Source organism: Sphaerodactylus townsendi, linkage group LG07, assembly GCF_021028975.2.
Source record: "Sphaerodactylus townsendi isolate TG3544 linkage group LG07, MPM_Stown_v2.3, whole genome shotgun sequence".
NCBI lineage: Eukaryota > Metazoa > Chordata > Lepidosauria > Squamata > Sphaerodactylidae > Sphaerodactylus > Sphaerodactylus townsendi.
In genome coordinates this window covers 88,052,439-88,067,546 of record NC_059431.1, presented here as the reverse complement: position 1 = coordinate 88,067,546, position 15,108 = coordinate 88,052,439, and the positions used below count along the sequence as shown (strand labels likewise).

At 39.6% G+C, this 15,108-nt stretch overlaps 1 protein-coding gene across 5 annotated transcripts in view; it reads left to right on the top strand.

The window, feature by feature from the left end:
• The window catches only part of MLLT3 (MLLT3 super elongation complex subunit), a 118,705-nt gene that overhangs the window by 96,410 nt on the left and 7,187 nt on the right, over positions 1-15,108 (top strand). For 3 of the 5 annotated variants that reach the window (XM_048503373.1, XM_048503374.1, XM_048503372.1), the window contains exons 7-12: positions 285-363; positions 1,998-2,120; positions 4,015-4,144; positions 7,091-7,187; positions 11,855-11,926; positions 12,846-12,917. In XM_048503373.1, the coding sequence (XP_048359330.1) occupies positions 285-363; positions 1,998-2,120; positions 4,015-4,144; positions 7,091-7,187; positions 11,855-11,926; positions 12,846-12,917 (573 nt within the window). The remainder of the gene's footprint in view (positions 1-284; positions 364-1,997; positions 2,121-4,014; positions 4,145-7,090; positions 7,188-11,854; positions 11,927-12,845; positions 12,918-15,108) is intronic. The other 2 variants (XM_048503376.1, XM_048503375.1) reach the window with 1 other exon arrangement.

Genomic DNA, 15,108 nt, shown 5'->3' with positions numbered 1-15,108 from the left:
TCATTCAGAGAGTTTGCAACGTGTCTGCATAGCTGTTCAGGCCTGACCTGTAACAGTGTAGTCATTGTTTTTGAAAGTTTATTTTGCTCTTTAATGTGTGTTAAGAGGAAGAAACGTTTTTTTTCTCTTAAAGAATGGATAATTCTGCAGTGGTATCGTTTCAGAGGGGTTTTTTTCCATCTTGGTAAAATAAATTGTAATATCTCTTGTTACCTTTTAGAGCTAATTAATGCACTGACTTCCTTTTTTGTTCTGCTTGCTGTCTCCCCACCCTCCTCCTCAAGTCTGAGCAACCCAGTCCTGCCAGTTCAAGCTCGAGCTCCAGTTCCAGTTTTACACCTTCTCAGAACAGTCGACAACAAGGTACAAGTACCAAGGTTGAAACTGGCTATAGCATGAAACTCAGGCGATAGTGTTTCAGGGCTGCACTTTTCAGAGGGCATTGTTGGTCTGCAGTAGAAGAGTTAGAATTGAGTCTGGTAGCACAAGACTTTTCAGATATGAGCTTTTGAGAAGCAAAGTTCCCTTCATCCGATATCTCTAAAATGGTACACAACTTGAATTTAGCTGATATATTAATTTCATTCACATGAGCGGTGTTGATCAGAGCTTTATCCAGATGTAGGGTTTTGGATGTAGATCATCCATCCTCAGTGATATGGTTCAGTTATGATAATGATGATTCATAATTAGATGGATTGGGGCTCTTTGGCTTTGCACAACTTTCCCCCTTCCTTCTCCTCTTGCATTGCAGGTCAGTAACTAAATACTTCAGGTTTACAGCAAACATATTTTGTCACTACGTTTGAACCAGAAACCAGAAAATCTGGTTTGTTTTCCAGACTAGTATTCTAGAACCTGGCTTTCAGGACTAAGCATTCCATAGGTTTGTTCACATCATGAAAAAAATGTGATTTAATTATTTCTCAATTGTGTCATACATTTGAAAATATCATTGAGGTTACTGCAGCGGACAACTATGAGCTTATGACCACATGTTGTATTGCTCTAGTTCAATGAGTGAAAATTGAAGCTCAAGTTCATGTGTGAGCTGGTTTTTAAAAAACAGAATGCACAATTGATCCTATTTCCTGCAAATAGAAGGAATTTGGTAAAAACAGATCTTCCCTGCCATCCTGCATCTGCCACCTGTCAAACACTCCCCTCCCCCCGGCAAAAAAAATTCCTTCTTTGAGGGTCAGGGGAACTTTTCTGAACAAAGTAGCATGAGGGCTACTTGAATATGAATTGAGAAATATGAATTGGAAAATATTCCAAAGAATTTTTCCAGTGCTCTAGGTAAAGCATGAGCTGATTTAACATGTTTGTTTTGTGTTACATCTAAAAGTTCTTAATTATGTCCTAATTGAAATATTTGAAACGAGGAAAATGGAGTGGTAGGAAGAAGATCTGCTTCTTCAGACCCCTTCTATTAGCAGGAATTCTGATCAAGCCCCCATGTTTTTCTGAAAAGCATGCAACCATGGCTTATTTCCTTTGGACAGAACAGCCAGCGAACAATTTTATCTGCACTGCTAGTAGCACAAAAGAGTTGTCAATCTTAAACTTGCCAGAAAAAAAGAAAAGTATCAGTAAACTCAAAGAGCATAATGCCTCTTTCAGGTTCTAAGTATTAATTTCAGAAGACTTCAGCAAATGATTCCTTATACTTTATTGACTTTGGCTTTGCAGCAAATTGCTTTTCAGTTTTGAAAGTCAGAATTTATTTCTGCCAAGAGACCCTGCCCTAACCAGTTTACATATAAATAGTTGAGAGAGTTCCTGTTGGACCATTTTATGGGATCACATCAAATAGCACAGTGTGTATATTCTGAACCAGCTGCTTTCAATGCAGGAAATATTAAAACAGATCTTGGAGGCCCTTCCCAAATGTATGTCGTTCTGTTTTGGAGAGGTATTAAGTTTCTCAAATGTATATATTTTCTCTTCTGCGATGACTCCAAAGAGCCCACTCCTAATGCTTTCTTTGTCAACAGATCACTGCTTAGAAGGAAGCGTATCAAAATCTGTAAAACAGTTACAGCTGTGCAGCTACAAAGAGCAGTGTCAGAAGCCATTGCATTTGCATTGTCCCATCAGTTTTGCAGGCAGATATACAGGTACATGTAAGTGCCTGGAGGCAGGGCATCAGTTAAATTAAATCACCTTTATTGTGTATGAAAATATGACTGTGATATATGGCCATGAGATCATGGAAACAGAGTTTGTCAGATTTGTTTAAATGTACCTAAGTGTCTATATTCTGGCAGGGAACAGTTATTCCACTGGGTTTTTTGTTAACTTTGCATTAGGAGCTTAAGAACTTGCTCAGAATTTTTAATAGCATGAGATAGTAATATCAAAATGCCATAAAAAGTTAAAAAGAGGCAAAGTTTCATAGTGGTTATAGTGTCAGACTAGAACCCAGGAGACCCAGGTTCAAATTTCCATGGTATCCTGAAGTTCACTGTGTGTACTTGTTCTAGTCATACTGTCTTACATTAATCTGTAAGAGTTGTGAGGGTAAAATGGAAAGGGGAGGAACAGGTTTGCCACCCTGAAACCCTTGGTTGTACTACATAAAAAGTAATAATTAGATATATAGAATAATTGCATTTATAACATCAGAAATATAGACCATCTTTTCAGAAAAAAATAATTTGAAGTTGGTACCACAAATACATTAAACACCTCCTCTGAAAGAAAGGATTAGACTTGAAAATGAAAAATCACTCTTTACCATTAACTCTGTGGGAGAGATTTGTTCAGTCAATGCCTCTACCATATTTCTCTCTCTACATAATATTGAAATAATAACCGCTAGGTGATATTATGAGAGTGGATGAAAGGAATCGTTACATGTTGCAAATAACCACAATGATTAACAGTAATTTAATTTTTAATAAATCTGGTTTTATTCATTGATTATACCCCCTAACTGAGGAAGAATTATATATTTGGTGTGATTTGATTCAGCTTGTCACCTGTATAAAACCATCATGTTTTTCCTGTCACTGTATTTTACAACTTATGATCATGTTTTCCCACAACTGTTCAGAAGCTAATAATGTAACTCCAATTGGTTTAAAGACATACAACTACTTACTACATGGTAGTTCCGCATTTGTCACTGGCGGACCTCTTTATTTTCAGATATAGGTCAAAAAACTCTACTACAGCCTGAGGTCTACTCCCTGCTCCCTGCCCCCACCATTTCCCCAAGATTAATTTTCCATTAACTGCCTTGCTCTCTTTGTGTGGATGCATGGAAACAACCAGTTAAAGACCGAACATTTTATGAACCTAATCAAAACCTTTTTTGGATGGCATTTTATGGAAGACGCTGGCGTAGCATCTCTCTTCACTTCCCAGATAGAGATGGGTCTCTGTTACTAGCATTGACACACTTTATACATGTGAGCACTAGCAAAGAGCTTGCTTGACCTGACATTGACCTTAGAATAAAGAGGACAGCTAAATCTAAGTAGATCAAAAACAGGCAGACAAAGAATGCCTTGGCCAGAGCAAGTTCCAATCACAGTGATTTATTAGACGATGACTTTCAATACATGGATTAACCTAACAAAATGTACTATTACTGGTTGGCTCCTTTAGCTCTTTTTAGGGATAGGATACCCTTTGAATTATTTTTTTAATTTAAAAAGTGTTTACATTTTCAAGCTGTATTTAGTTGCACAGGAAGCTATCTGCCTTTTTCTTAACATTCCAAGGAGCTAATTCTGCAAACACTCAAAAACACAAGTCCCTTTGTTGACAGAAATAATCCCATTTTAAGTCAACTGGTTTCTGAATAAATTGACTTTTGTTTAAGCCTTTGCTACATAAGCCCCCTGTGCATTAGGTCTTTTGTTCAATGCCCAAGTTGTCCTTCATCTACCACCATCCCCCCTCCTTAAAACTGTGTTAGAACTTGTTTTGCTTATAAAGCCGAACAATAGGTAGACTTGCATTTGAATCCCTGTTGTTGATTTGTGTTCTGTTTTTGTTCGCTAGGTCCTTTGAGGTCGATAATGAAAGATCTGCATTCTGATGATAATGAAGATGAATCTGATGAAGCAGATGAGAATGACGACTCCGAGATCGAAAGACCTGTAAATACTCATGGAGGAAGCAGAGGACGAAGGTGAGGTTTGTGAAAAATAAAAATCAAACTGATGGAAAGCAACAGGCAGGAACTATTGTGCTTTTAGGTGCTGGGAAACTCAGTGGAAACAAAAGTACATGGAGGAAGAAAACTAGCAAAATACCAGGAAATGTGGCAGGACAGGAGAGAATTAGGGGCCAGTGCCAAAATGCATAGGAGAAGGAAGCACAAGAACTTTGTGAGCGTAACATTAAGGCAGAGGGTTTTATTTTGATTTCTGTTGTATTTTGTTATTTTACATTGTATTTTATTTTTTGCTGTTTTGTAAATTAGTCTACAGATTTACTAAATTGAACTTATTTTTAAAGATTCTGCTTTATGCTCTCTTGTTTTGGTGGCACAGCGTACAGTAGAGGGTATAGGAAACGTCTTGGCAGCCATGTTCACAAAGGACAGTAAAAAGCAGCTTTGGTTGCGTCCAGTACTATTGGAGTCAAATGTCGGAGAAAATGCAAAACAGAAAGTTAATGTATGTTGAGCGATGTAGTTTTTACAGATATATAAAGAAAAGCTACTTCATATGCTGGAGTTAATTGCTGAGTTTGGATGCACTATATAAATTGAGCTCAAGGCATGGGAAGAATAGAAGATTTACAATTAAAAGTAGAGTAAAGTAGGGCTTCATTTATTTGAAAATTATTATTTTTAGACATCTTGGGGTTAATGGTGAGGATATTGTATATGCTGCTGCACTCAAAAAACAAGAATGTTAAACTCAATAAATTCTCATCACAACTACCAAGAACATTTGGTGCTGTATGTAGTTCAAGCTGTTCTAGTGGTAATCTTTTCCTGCAACAATTTTATATAGAATGTGCTAAGTAAAACATGAAAGAGTTTCATCAAACCATCGGAGGTGTTGATGATTAAGGGAAGATGAAAAACCTTGCTGTATCTTTGTTCATGAACTCGTTTGTTTTCAGACCTTTCTCTCTGGTTGTCTGTATGTGTGCATCTTAGACATTGACCTTGTGTGAAGAAGCTCACATCCCAGTCCTCAGAGTCACACAAAATAGCCATACATAGGAGAGAAAATTCTCTTCTGCTGACTCTCACTTTCTGTCCTTGCAAGAAACTTCTACCATAGACTAGGTAAAACCAGGGCACAAACCTGGACATAGACCACCATATTTCTCTTCTAGGAATCACTTGCCGGAGTGGCAGGGCTCCAGTGCAAACCTGGAATGAAGGCAGAGGCAGGGGTGTGGCAGAATAGGCCAAAGGAACATTTATTGAGAGGAACCAAGAAGTCACAGTAATTTATGTCACCAGAATACTGAGGAGCCCATATGTAGCTATACCCCAGTCCCAGCTCCCACACACTGATTACTCATACTTTGTGGGACCTATCTCAAAAAGTGACAGGTTAAATAACAGCAGGATTCAAGACTCAAATGAAAACAGCGTATGGGACTAAAGTAGTTTTACCAAAAGGACTAAAAGTGAAAAAAAATGCAGATATTAACCATAAGCAGAGAGCTAGATTTGCATTTGGATCCATAGTGAGGTAGCTGGAAGTCACCATATATATGTGGAGGGGTGTGTGTGTGTGTGTGTGTGTGTGTGTGTGTGTGTGTGTGTGTGTGTGTGTGTGTGTGTGTGTGTGTGTGTGTGTGTGTGTGTGTGTGTGTGTGTGTGTGTGTGTGTATTCTTTTATTATTATTACTATGGGGAGTGTGAAGAGAGGGACAAGATTTGGACTTTTTCTGTATGTTAAAAAAGCTCTAAAAAGTGACAGGTTAAAGGAGACAAAAAGAAGTGAAGAGTGGATTTATACCCTGCTCTTCTCTACCTTTAAGGAGTCTCAAAGTGGCTTACAAACTCCTTTGCCTCTCCTGTCCCCCACAACAGGCACTTTGTGAGGTAGGTAGGAGCTGCGAGAGTGCTGAGAGAACTGTGATTAGCCCAAGGTCACCCATGTGTTGGAGCGGGGAAACAAATTTGGTTCTCTAGAGTCCACCACTCTTTAACCACTACACCATGCTGGCTGGAAGGCGGAAGGAGATGTTACCCATCCTTTTCTACAGAGGGGTGTCATCTCAGAGGGCTCAGGGGCAAGCAGGCATCCAATGATTCAACTGAACCTCAGACCCAAACCATCCTGAAAAGTTTGAGTTCAAGGAACAGTTGCTTGCCAATGGTGTCAAGGAAATCCAGGCAGCAATTCAGACATTAATCCAGAAGAGGTCCAAGGAGCAGCTCATGGAAAGCAAGACAAGGGAGGTGATTTCAAAGCTGAGAATGTCTGAAGATTTTTATATGGGTTGGGGAATAACAGAGTGTTGGTTTTCGTGCAAATGGAAGGAAGTATCAGTGTCAGAAGTAAGTCTCTGGAAGGTGCGGAATGAGAAAGAGGGGAAGACTTGAGGAGGTCTGTTTGAGAAGCTTCAAAGCCAAAGGCTTCCAAATAGAACAAGGTAGATGCACCAGTGGACCTTTAACAGGATTGGGATGTCTAGAACAGTAGTCACAAAGCTAACTGCCTGCATTCTGTCTTTCTCTGTTTGTTCTCTTGTGCCAAGGGTAACTATTCTCCAGCCAAATTTGCTAACCATAGTGCGGTATGATTAAAATTCAGAGTGGTCTGCTCCTGCCTGGTCTTGTAGCCAGTCCAGCTTCCATTGTTTCACACACTCATTTTCTAACTAAGACTCACCCTGTTCTGTTCAGCAAGCAACTCTTAGAAAGGTCAGGCGGGCTTAGCTACAGACGAGAAAATGTATAAAATGGGATCACAAAGTGGAGACAGAATAGTCACAGCAACATTAGAACATTGGCAGACTTCCTTTCTTGGAAATAAAATCTGCGATTATGAGATCTGGGTATAGGTTGAAGGTCTTGTAAAATTGCCTTGTGTGTTTCTAATAGCCCACATGCTGCTCACCTGTGCTAAGTTGTAATTCTTGCAACTTTCTGTCTTCTCAGGGTTAGTCTAAGTGACGGCAGTGACAGCGACAGCAGTTCAGCATCTTCACCGCTGCGTCATGAGCCACCACCATTACTAAAAACCAATAGCAACCAGGTACCGTTGTGTGGTGTTCTTGACATTGTCATGATTGCTTTGCTTTTTGCTAAAATTGAATTAGATACTGTAATTAATCAGCAGAAGGCTCTGATGATTGTGGATCTTTCCCACATTCTCTTACCCACCCATCCCTTGCAGTCCTTTCTAACCTTTATCCCAGAGTTATAGAAACCATATGGAGGGAGACAGGATCTCCCTTCCTGATTCTCCTTTCAGCAGAGCTCCACTGTTGGAAGAGGAATAAGTAAGCAATTTCATCCTTCTCCACTGCAGACTCCCAATACTCATGGTGGTTATTGTATGGTGACTGCAGGGCACCAGGATAAAGATTCCTGGAATCAGACAGGGCAGTGCAAGAAAGATCTACTATGATCTTTGTGTCTGTAGATATGAGTTTCTAATCCAGTGACTTTTTAAATTCCTCAGGTTTTGCAGAATTTGCATATACTGATGGACCACAGAGAAACATCTGTCACTATAAACTGCAAACATTCTTAGTAGTATTATTGTAACACATGCTAGAAGCCACACAGCTGCTTTTTCTCACTTGCACCGATTTTATTTTGTCTAAATATGAATTAATTGTGGTGTTAGATACTCACTCTAGTTTAACCAGAATAACACCATTACACTAGCAAGTAATTTAAAAACCCTTTTGATTATTTTGCCCCATTACTGTGATTTCTGACTGAAGTTAAAAATAATAATATCACAAAAATATTAGCAAAAATACTGTTGATGAATGAGGTGTATGTAGACCTCATGCAGGCCTGGATAACTTTATAACAATAAATCGTATCATGGGTGAAGCATTTAGAAAAAAGAAACAGAGGGTCCTGTATGGATTGGATATGGTCCATGTGTCTTCTGTTGCTTACCCTGTGCACAGTGTGTGTGAAGTGTTCTGCTGCAACCGCCTCTTTTGTTGCTCAAGCAGGCATCTCCAGGTTCTGGCCCTGGTCAGTGGCCTCAGAAAGAGAGACAGAGGTGGATGAGTCCACCTGTGCTGAGTCCTGGGCGGCTGCAGTGGGGGTATGCTAAAATTTGCACAACTTAAAAAGCCTGTTTTTTTCCTATCTTCAACTATGCTAGAAGTAAGTTTACGCCAAGAATCTTCAGGCCTCTCTCCAAGTAAGATGCTTAGGTCAAAACTGATAATATAGAAGGAGAATCATGATCCCTTATCTGATTTTTTTAAGTAATGATAGCCAGGTGGAGAGTTTGAACCAGGTTGGGACCAAAGTGGAGAAATGAGGTACCCCTCTCTTTCTGTGCCATTTTACTAATATAAACGATCCCTTCCAGTACCACATTTCAGTAACCCTTACAGTGAAACTCAAATACATTCAGTGGTATTTCAAAATATTGATCAACTGCTTTTATGGTTGGTTGAATTGGAAGCACTGTTGAACAAACTCAAACTTTACAAGGCAATAATGTACTAAAAGACTTGTCTGCAATTATTTTTATGAACTGATTTTTCTGAAATAATATTTTGTGAGATATTTGCTAATAAACTGTGTTAATAGGTTGACAGAGATCAAGTATCTTATTAATTAGCGAGTTAACACACTACGCTAGCTCCCAAATTAAAGTTCTTGCCTTTTCCAGGATTCGTTTTTCAGATGCTGCTTTTTAGTCCACAGAAGTTTCTAAGACTGCTTGTGTGTCTCACCCAAAACACCCAGAAGTAGTTAAAAAAGGTCTCCTAAAATACATTATAAAATGTTTTTGACTTTTTAGTTCCATTTGGGGAGGAATGCCATTTGGCCACGCTTGAGATTTTTGTTCACTGTCATTGAAGCCATAAACTTGTTTTAAACAATGAAATGTGATACTGTGTTTGCTATATTGAAACACAATAGCTTGTGAGTTGTACATTTTCCTACCAGAGTCACAAAAAGACTATCTTGTCAGCAGTGGACTAGCAGAAAATTTTCTCCAAGCCAGCTGCTGACCAGTTAGTCCTTTTGAAATAGATGGAATGTGATAAATTATCAGAGGGTTTGGGGGTTTTGTATTTTTTTTTACTGGCTTATATCCTACTATTCCATTCAGCTAAGTGTGGTAGAAAGAGCTGTCCTGCCTCAGGGAAAGGATGTGTCTGCTGAAAGAAGTCTGCGTACTTTGCCTTGTGAAATGGTAGAGTAAAAGTCATTGAAATTAGATCCAGATAAAATAGAAGTGCTGTGGGCAGAGGAAAACTGAGCCAGGACAAAGTATTCAAGCTGCACTGGATACCCCACAAGCATGCTGGTAGCCTGAATGTGCTTCTGAACACCTTACTGAATCTGGATGCCCGGGAGATATAGGTAGCCAAAAGTATATTCTATCAACTTGAGTTTGTCAGATCTGGCCTTTCCTGGAAAATGCAGACTTTGTACATCAGTGGTATATTTCCCAAGGGGCAGGGGGGTACCCTCTGTCCGCAGGCGCCGCTGATCTGGTCACGTGGGGGGCGCAAAATTGCCCCCCCATGTGATCAGGTAGACAGCAAGGCAGCAGGAAGCAACTGGAAGGCTCCGTGCTGGGGCCTTGGCTTTCATAAGCTTGGCGGCATGGCAATGACACACCACCTATAAACATTGCCATAAGCTGTGATCAATGAGCTGTGATTTGATGGCAATAAAAATGACCTAAATGGGTTGGATCTAAGGTCTGTAGTAAACCACTCATATGCCACACCTGGTATTATGATGGTGGCTTCATTTGAGAGCTGGTTGGAAAAGCAGTGGATAGGAAGCCCTTAAGGGTTCCAACCTTGCAGAGCTCTTTCATTGCGGGTTTGGTACCTCATAAGTGAACGTTCTGGATTTGTTCCCTTTTATTTATATCTGTTTTTAGTTCTCATATTATTTTTCTTTTAAAATTTCATATAAGCCATGCTAGGTCCTGTTGATTTGGAGGGGGGTGGAGGGAGAAAGCAGGATATAATTTGGGTCCTGTGTGGTTTCCGGGCTGTATGACCGTGTTCTAGCAGCATTCTCTCCTGACGTTTCGCCTGCATCTGTGGCTGGCATCTTCAGAGGATCTGATGTTGGGAAAGCAAGTGGAGTATATATCTGTTGGAGTGTCCAGGGTGGGTGGAGAAACCTTGTCTGTGAGTGACAAAGAAGGCAACCAGGTCAATAGTTGAGGGCATCTGAATAGAAGTATGAGTGACAATGAAGACTATAGCATGGGCGTAACACTGGAGATAGCAAGGTCACTGGTGGGAGCATCTGAATAGAAGTATCCTGGCCTTTGTTTCTTTTATCTATGGTCATCCTGTGGTTTGTGTGGAGCTGGTTAGACACTGTTTTGACTCTAGTATTTTTCAACACTGGCAGCCAAGTTCTGTTCATTTTCATAGTTTCTTCCTTTCTGTTAAAATTGTCCATGTGCTTATGAATTTCAATTGCTTCTCTGTGTAGTCTGACGTAGTGGCTTTCAGAGTGGTCCAGAATTTCTGTTTTTTCAAATAATATTCTATGTCCAGGTTGGTTTATCATGTGTTCTGCTATTGCTGATTTTTCTGGCTGAAAATCAGCAATAGCAGAACACATGATAAACCAACCTGGACATAGAATATTATTTGAAAAAACAGAAATTCTGGACCACTCTGAAAGCCACTACGTCAGACTACACAGAGAAGCAATTGAAATCCATAAGCACATGGACAATTTTAACAGGAAGGAAGAAACTATGAAAATGAACAGAACTTGGCTGCCAGTGTTGAAAAATACTAGAGTCAAGACAGTGTCTAACCAGCTCCACACAAACCACAGGATGACCATAGATAAAAGAAACAAAGGCCAGGATACTTCTATTCAGATGCTCCCACCAGTGACCTTGCTATCTCCAGTGTTACGCCCATGCTATAGTCTTCATTGTCACTCATACTTCTATTCAGATGCCCTCAACTATTGACCTGGTTGCCTTCTTTGTTACTCACAGACAAGGTTTCTCCACCCACCCTGGACACTCCAACAGATATATACTCCACTTGCTTTCCCAACATCAGATCCTCTGAAGATGCCAGCCACAGATGCAGGCGAAACGTCAGGAGAGAATGCTGCTAGAACACGGCGTACAGCCCGGAAACCACACAGCACCCAAGTGATTCCGGCCGTGAAAGCCGTCGACAATGCAGGATATAATTCTTTTTAAAAAATGTCTGTATCTTCCTCTAAAATATTTTACTTGTTGTATTTGTGCATGGTATTTTATTGTGGTTAGCTGGAATCTGTGTCATCTTTAAGTAAATATCAAAAAAGTGCATATGTATGTATGAATACTCCCACAAAGTGATTTAATGATACAGATTCAATATCATCAGTGTTAATTTCTGACATGAGTTTTATGAGTAATTTCTTTCTTTTGCTACTGTTTATTTTGTTACTGTTCATAAGCCTCTTTCCAGTGTTTAAAATAACTTTTCATTCCTTTTTCATTTACTTCATTTTGTAGAGTAGATTGTTTTTGTACAATATTTGACAGGAAGAGGAACACATAGGTTAGATTAATAGGCTGCTATAACATGCTTAGACAAAGAAGAGGTTTGGTAAGGAATTTTTAGTAGACTTCCATTCTTTGCATTTCAACAGCCGTTTACCATGAAATTCAGCTATTCATCTAGCCTTGTAGTGCCCTTAAATAATTTACTTTTTCTTTTTGCTTTCCAGATTCTAGAAGTAAAGAGTCCTGTAAAACAGAGTAAATCTGATAAACAGATAAAGAATGGCGATTGTGATAAGGTATAAATGGCTAGCAAAAAGTAATCTTTAAATTCTCTTCAATAAGCACACTCCCATGTTCTAGAAATATCTACCCTGTCAATATATAAAAGGTTGGTGGTATTTCTTAATTGTGCCCTCAGCATTTCAGCATCCCCACATTAAACTTGTATAGTGTCACTTGTTCCATATTCAGAGTGACTAACCAGTCTCTTGAACTGCATGAAACTCAATGAAAACATGTTATATTGAATGCATATATTGTTGACATATTATATTATATTCCCTGTGAGCTGCGCAGACACTCTATAGCCGTGGTGGCGAACCGTTTGGCACTCCAGATGTTATGGACTACAATTTCCATCAGCCCCTGCCAGCATGGTCAATGGCCAGCGTGGCCAATTGTTGGCAGGGGCTGATGGGAATTGTAGTCCATAACATCTGGAGTTCCAAAGGTTCGCCACCACTGCTTATAGGTACCACGCAGCTTAGGCAGCCGCCAGCAGGGGAGCTTCCTCAGGCAGCTCACTTCCGCGCCGAGGTAGGGATCTTCCGCGCAGTCCCCTGCTGTGGTTAGAGGGACCATTGAATGTCAGCATTGCTTATATTTTATTTTTTTTTATATGCCACCTTTTTTCCCAATGAGGACTCAAAGTGGCTTACATCATATGAAAGAGTCAGTATAAATACACTTTAAAAATAAAACTGGGGACCAGTACCTGGATAAATGTAGCACATGTCGCACATTTAGTGTGTGGGCATAACCTAAGAGTAACTCAACTGATGTGCAGAGAAATCAAGTTTACATTCTATGCAGATTGTATGTCCGTTCACTGTAACATATACACATACAACTTACATGACATTACAGATGCATTTGAGAGCCAAGTTTTAATACTTAAAGTGTATTTTGTCTTAATTTGGAATTACTTATTTTCAGGCGTATCTGGATGAATTAGTTGAGCTTCACAGAAGGTTAATGACACTAAGGGAAAGACATGTACTACAACAGGTGAGACAATCTCTTTTCTGTATGGAATATAGTAAATTAGTCGAAGTCAAGAACCTAGATGTGGTCTTCTAGTGTCTAGACTTTAGTAATTCAACAACATAGACTTTAATAGGTACAATTTATGCTCAAAATAATAGCACATCACAAGATTTTTATTTGCCCTACAGAAGCAGGCTTTATGTTGTAATAATTTTCTGAGTCTGGCAAATGACTGACAGAAACAATTACAAGTTTTTAACTTAAATCAGAACATTAGCATTTCAATTATGTTATCTTTATGTTAAGAGTTTGAATACGATATTAGATTTACTTCTAGAGATTGTTCATGCAGTTACTGTTTTGAACGTGATGGCTATTAATTGGCAAAATTCAACTTCTGGTGTTTTACCACAAGATCTTAAGGGCATTTAATTTCACTTTTTTTAAATAAAACCTCCCAAATTAACCAAGATGATTAAAAATGGATTTCACAGTCTGTATCTAAATATTTTTGTGTAATAATATACTATTTTGGGGTAATAATCCAGAATTGATTGCAAAATACTAGAGTAAGTTATAGATGTTGGTTGCAAAACTGACATGATGGAAGACAGTTTCACTCTGGACCTTGTGTATTCAGAATATAAAATAACATATATAAAACAGTCCTCTGTGTATGTGTGTGTTTTATTAACGTAACTCTTCATATAACATTGGCAGTTATGGTCATTTACTTAGTACTTTCCCACAGTAACAAACCCAAGTTTGTTATAAGAGAACACTTAGCAGAGAGTCAATCCTGGTTCTCTGGCAAGTATATCTAAATAATAGATTTACGTAAAAGTTAGATATATGCGTAAAATGTCATGAATGAGATGGCTAACATTCATTTTAGGAATCTGCACTTCATGTCAGTCATACAAATTAAATGTTTATTTAAGAAAATTGGGTTTTACATTCTGGTCACATGCGTTTCCTGGGAAATACTATATTGAGAGGACGGATACATAAAATCCCTGGGCTTGATCCCTTTTGCTAAAGAGGGAATTCCTATGATGGACAAATCTCTCCTTATTGGTGGAAGACTCTTATTTAAAGGCAGGTAGCCATTGGATACAACTCGTTACATTTTGATTTCTGAACTTCAGATGACTTTTGAGCCAATAGGTAGACGGTAGGTTAGTAGCCGTTTTTCAGTCATTATGTTTGACTGCATACACGGGAAAAACAAGCTCCATGTGATGGCTCCATGTGTGCAGTCCCAGCACTGGAATATCATGATTTAACATGGCTAGAATGTTAAGGAATTTTGGTTCGAGAGAGCCATATTCAGTTCTTCCTTCAATTTTAATTTGCAAGAGGACCTTGGCTACTTTTAGCCTAATGTTAGATTGGTAGGCTACAAAGAATAAACCAAGAGGGTTCTGTTTTATGACCTATCTGGAAAATAGATAACAATCTATATATATAAAAAGCTAACAGTGACTTTGTTAGTCACTCCCTAACGCCGAAACGGCTGGACAGATCGCCCCCAAATTTTCACATGACGTTCCTCCTTGTTGTGGGCAGGTAATCGGACCTTCAAATCGCCGAAAGTCCATACCTGAGCCAGGTAAAACGTCTTTTTCCTGGCGCACCAGGCCATGAAGCTGTTTGTGTTTAACTGTCACCCTTAGAATGTTCGTGCAGCCTGTCTGTCTGTGGCCTGAGGGCTTGGTATGAGGGCTTAAAATGTTTGCACAGATGGGCAGAGATGAGCAGTGAAAACAGTAAATAGGTAACACTGTTAGGTAATACGACTGGAAGTGAAACACATACACACTTTGCCATGTGAGACACCAGGTGGGGTTCCCCCCCCCCTCACACGCAGGTAACTTTCACTCTCTGTGCCTCACTCACTGCTACCACATAACACACATACTTTCATACACATCCAGCTCATCCTCACACACCTCACTCTGCCCTCCCTCACATCCAACCACCACTTAGCCACTTCCTCACCCATATTCACCACAGCTCTCTTTTACTAAAAGCGAGCTGGAGTTTGCCTGTTTCTTCTAAGAAAATCCGCAGGGTGGGGGCAAACCAACACTACTGGCTCTGCTTCTTTTGCACATGGTCCTTTAAGAACCCAGAGAGCTGGCCTCAATCTGAGCGCCTCACCACCCTGCCTCTGCTGCCTGACTGGGATAGCCTCCTTGCCCCAGTTCTG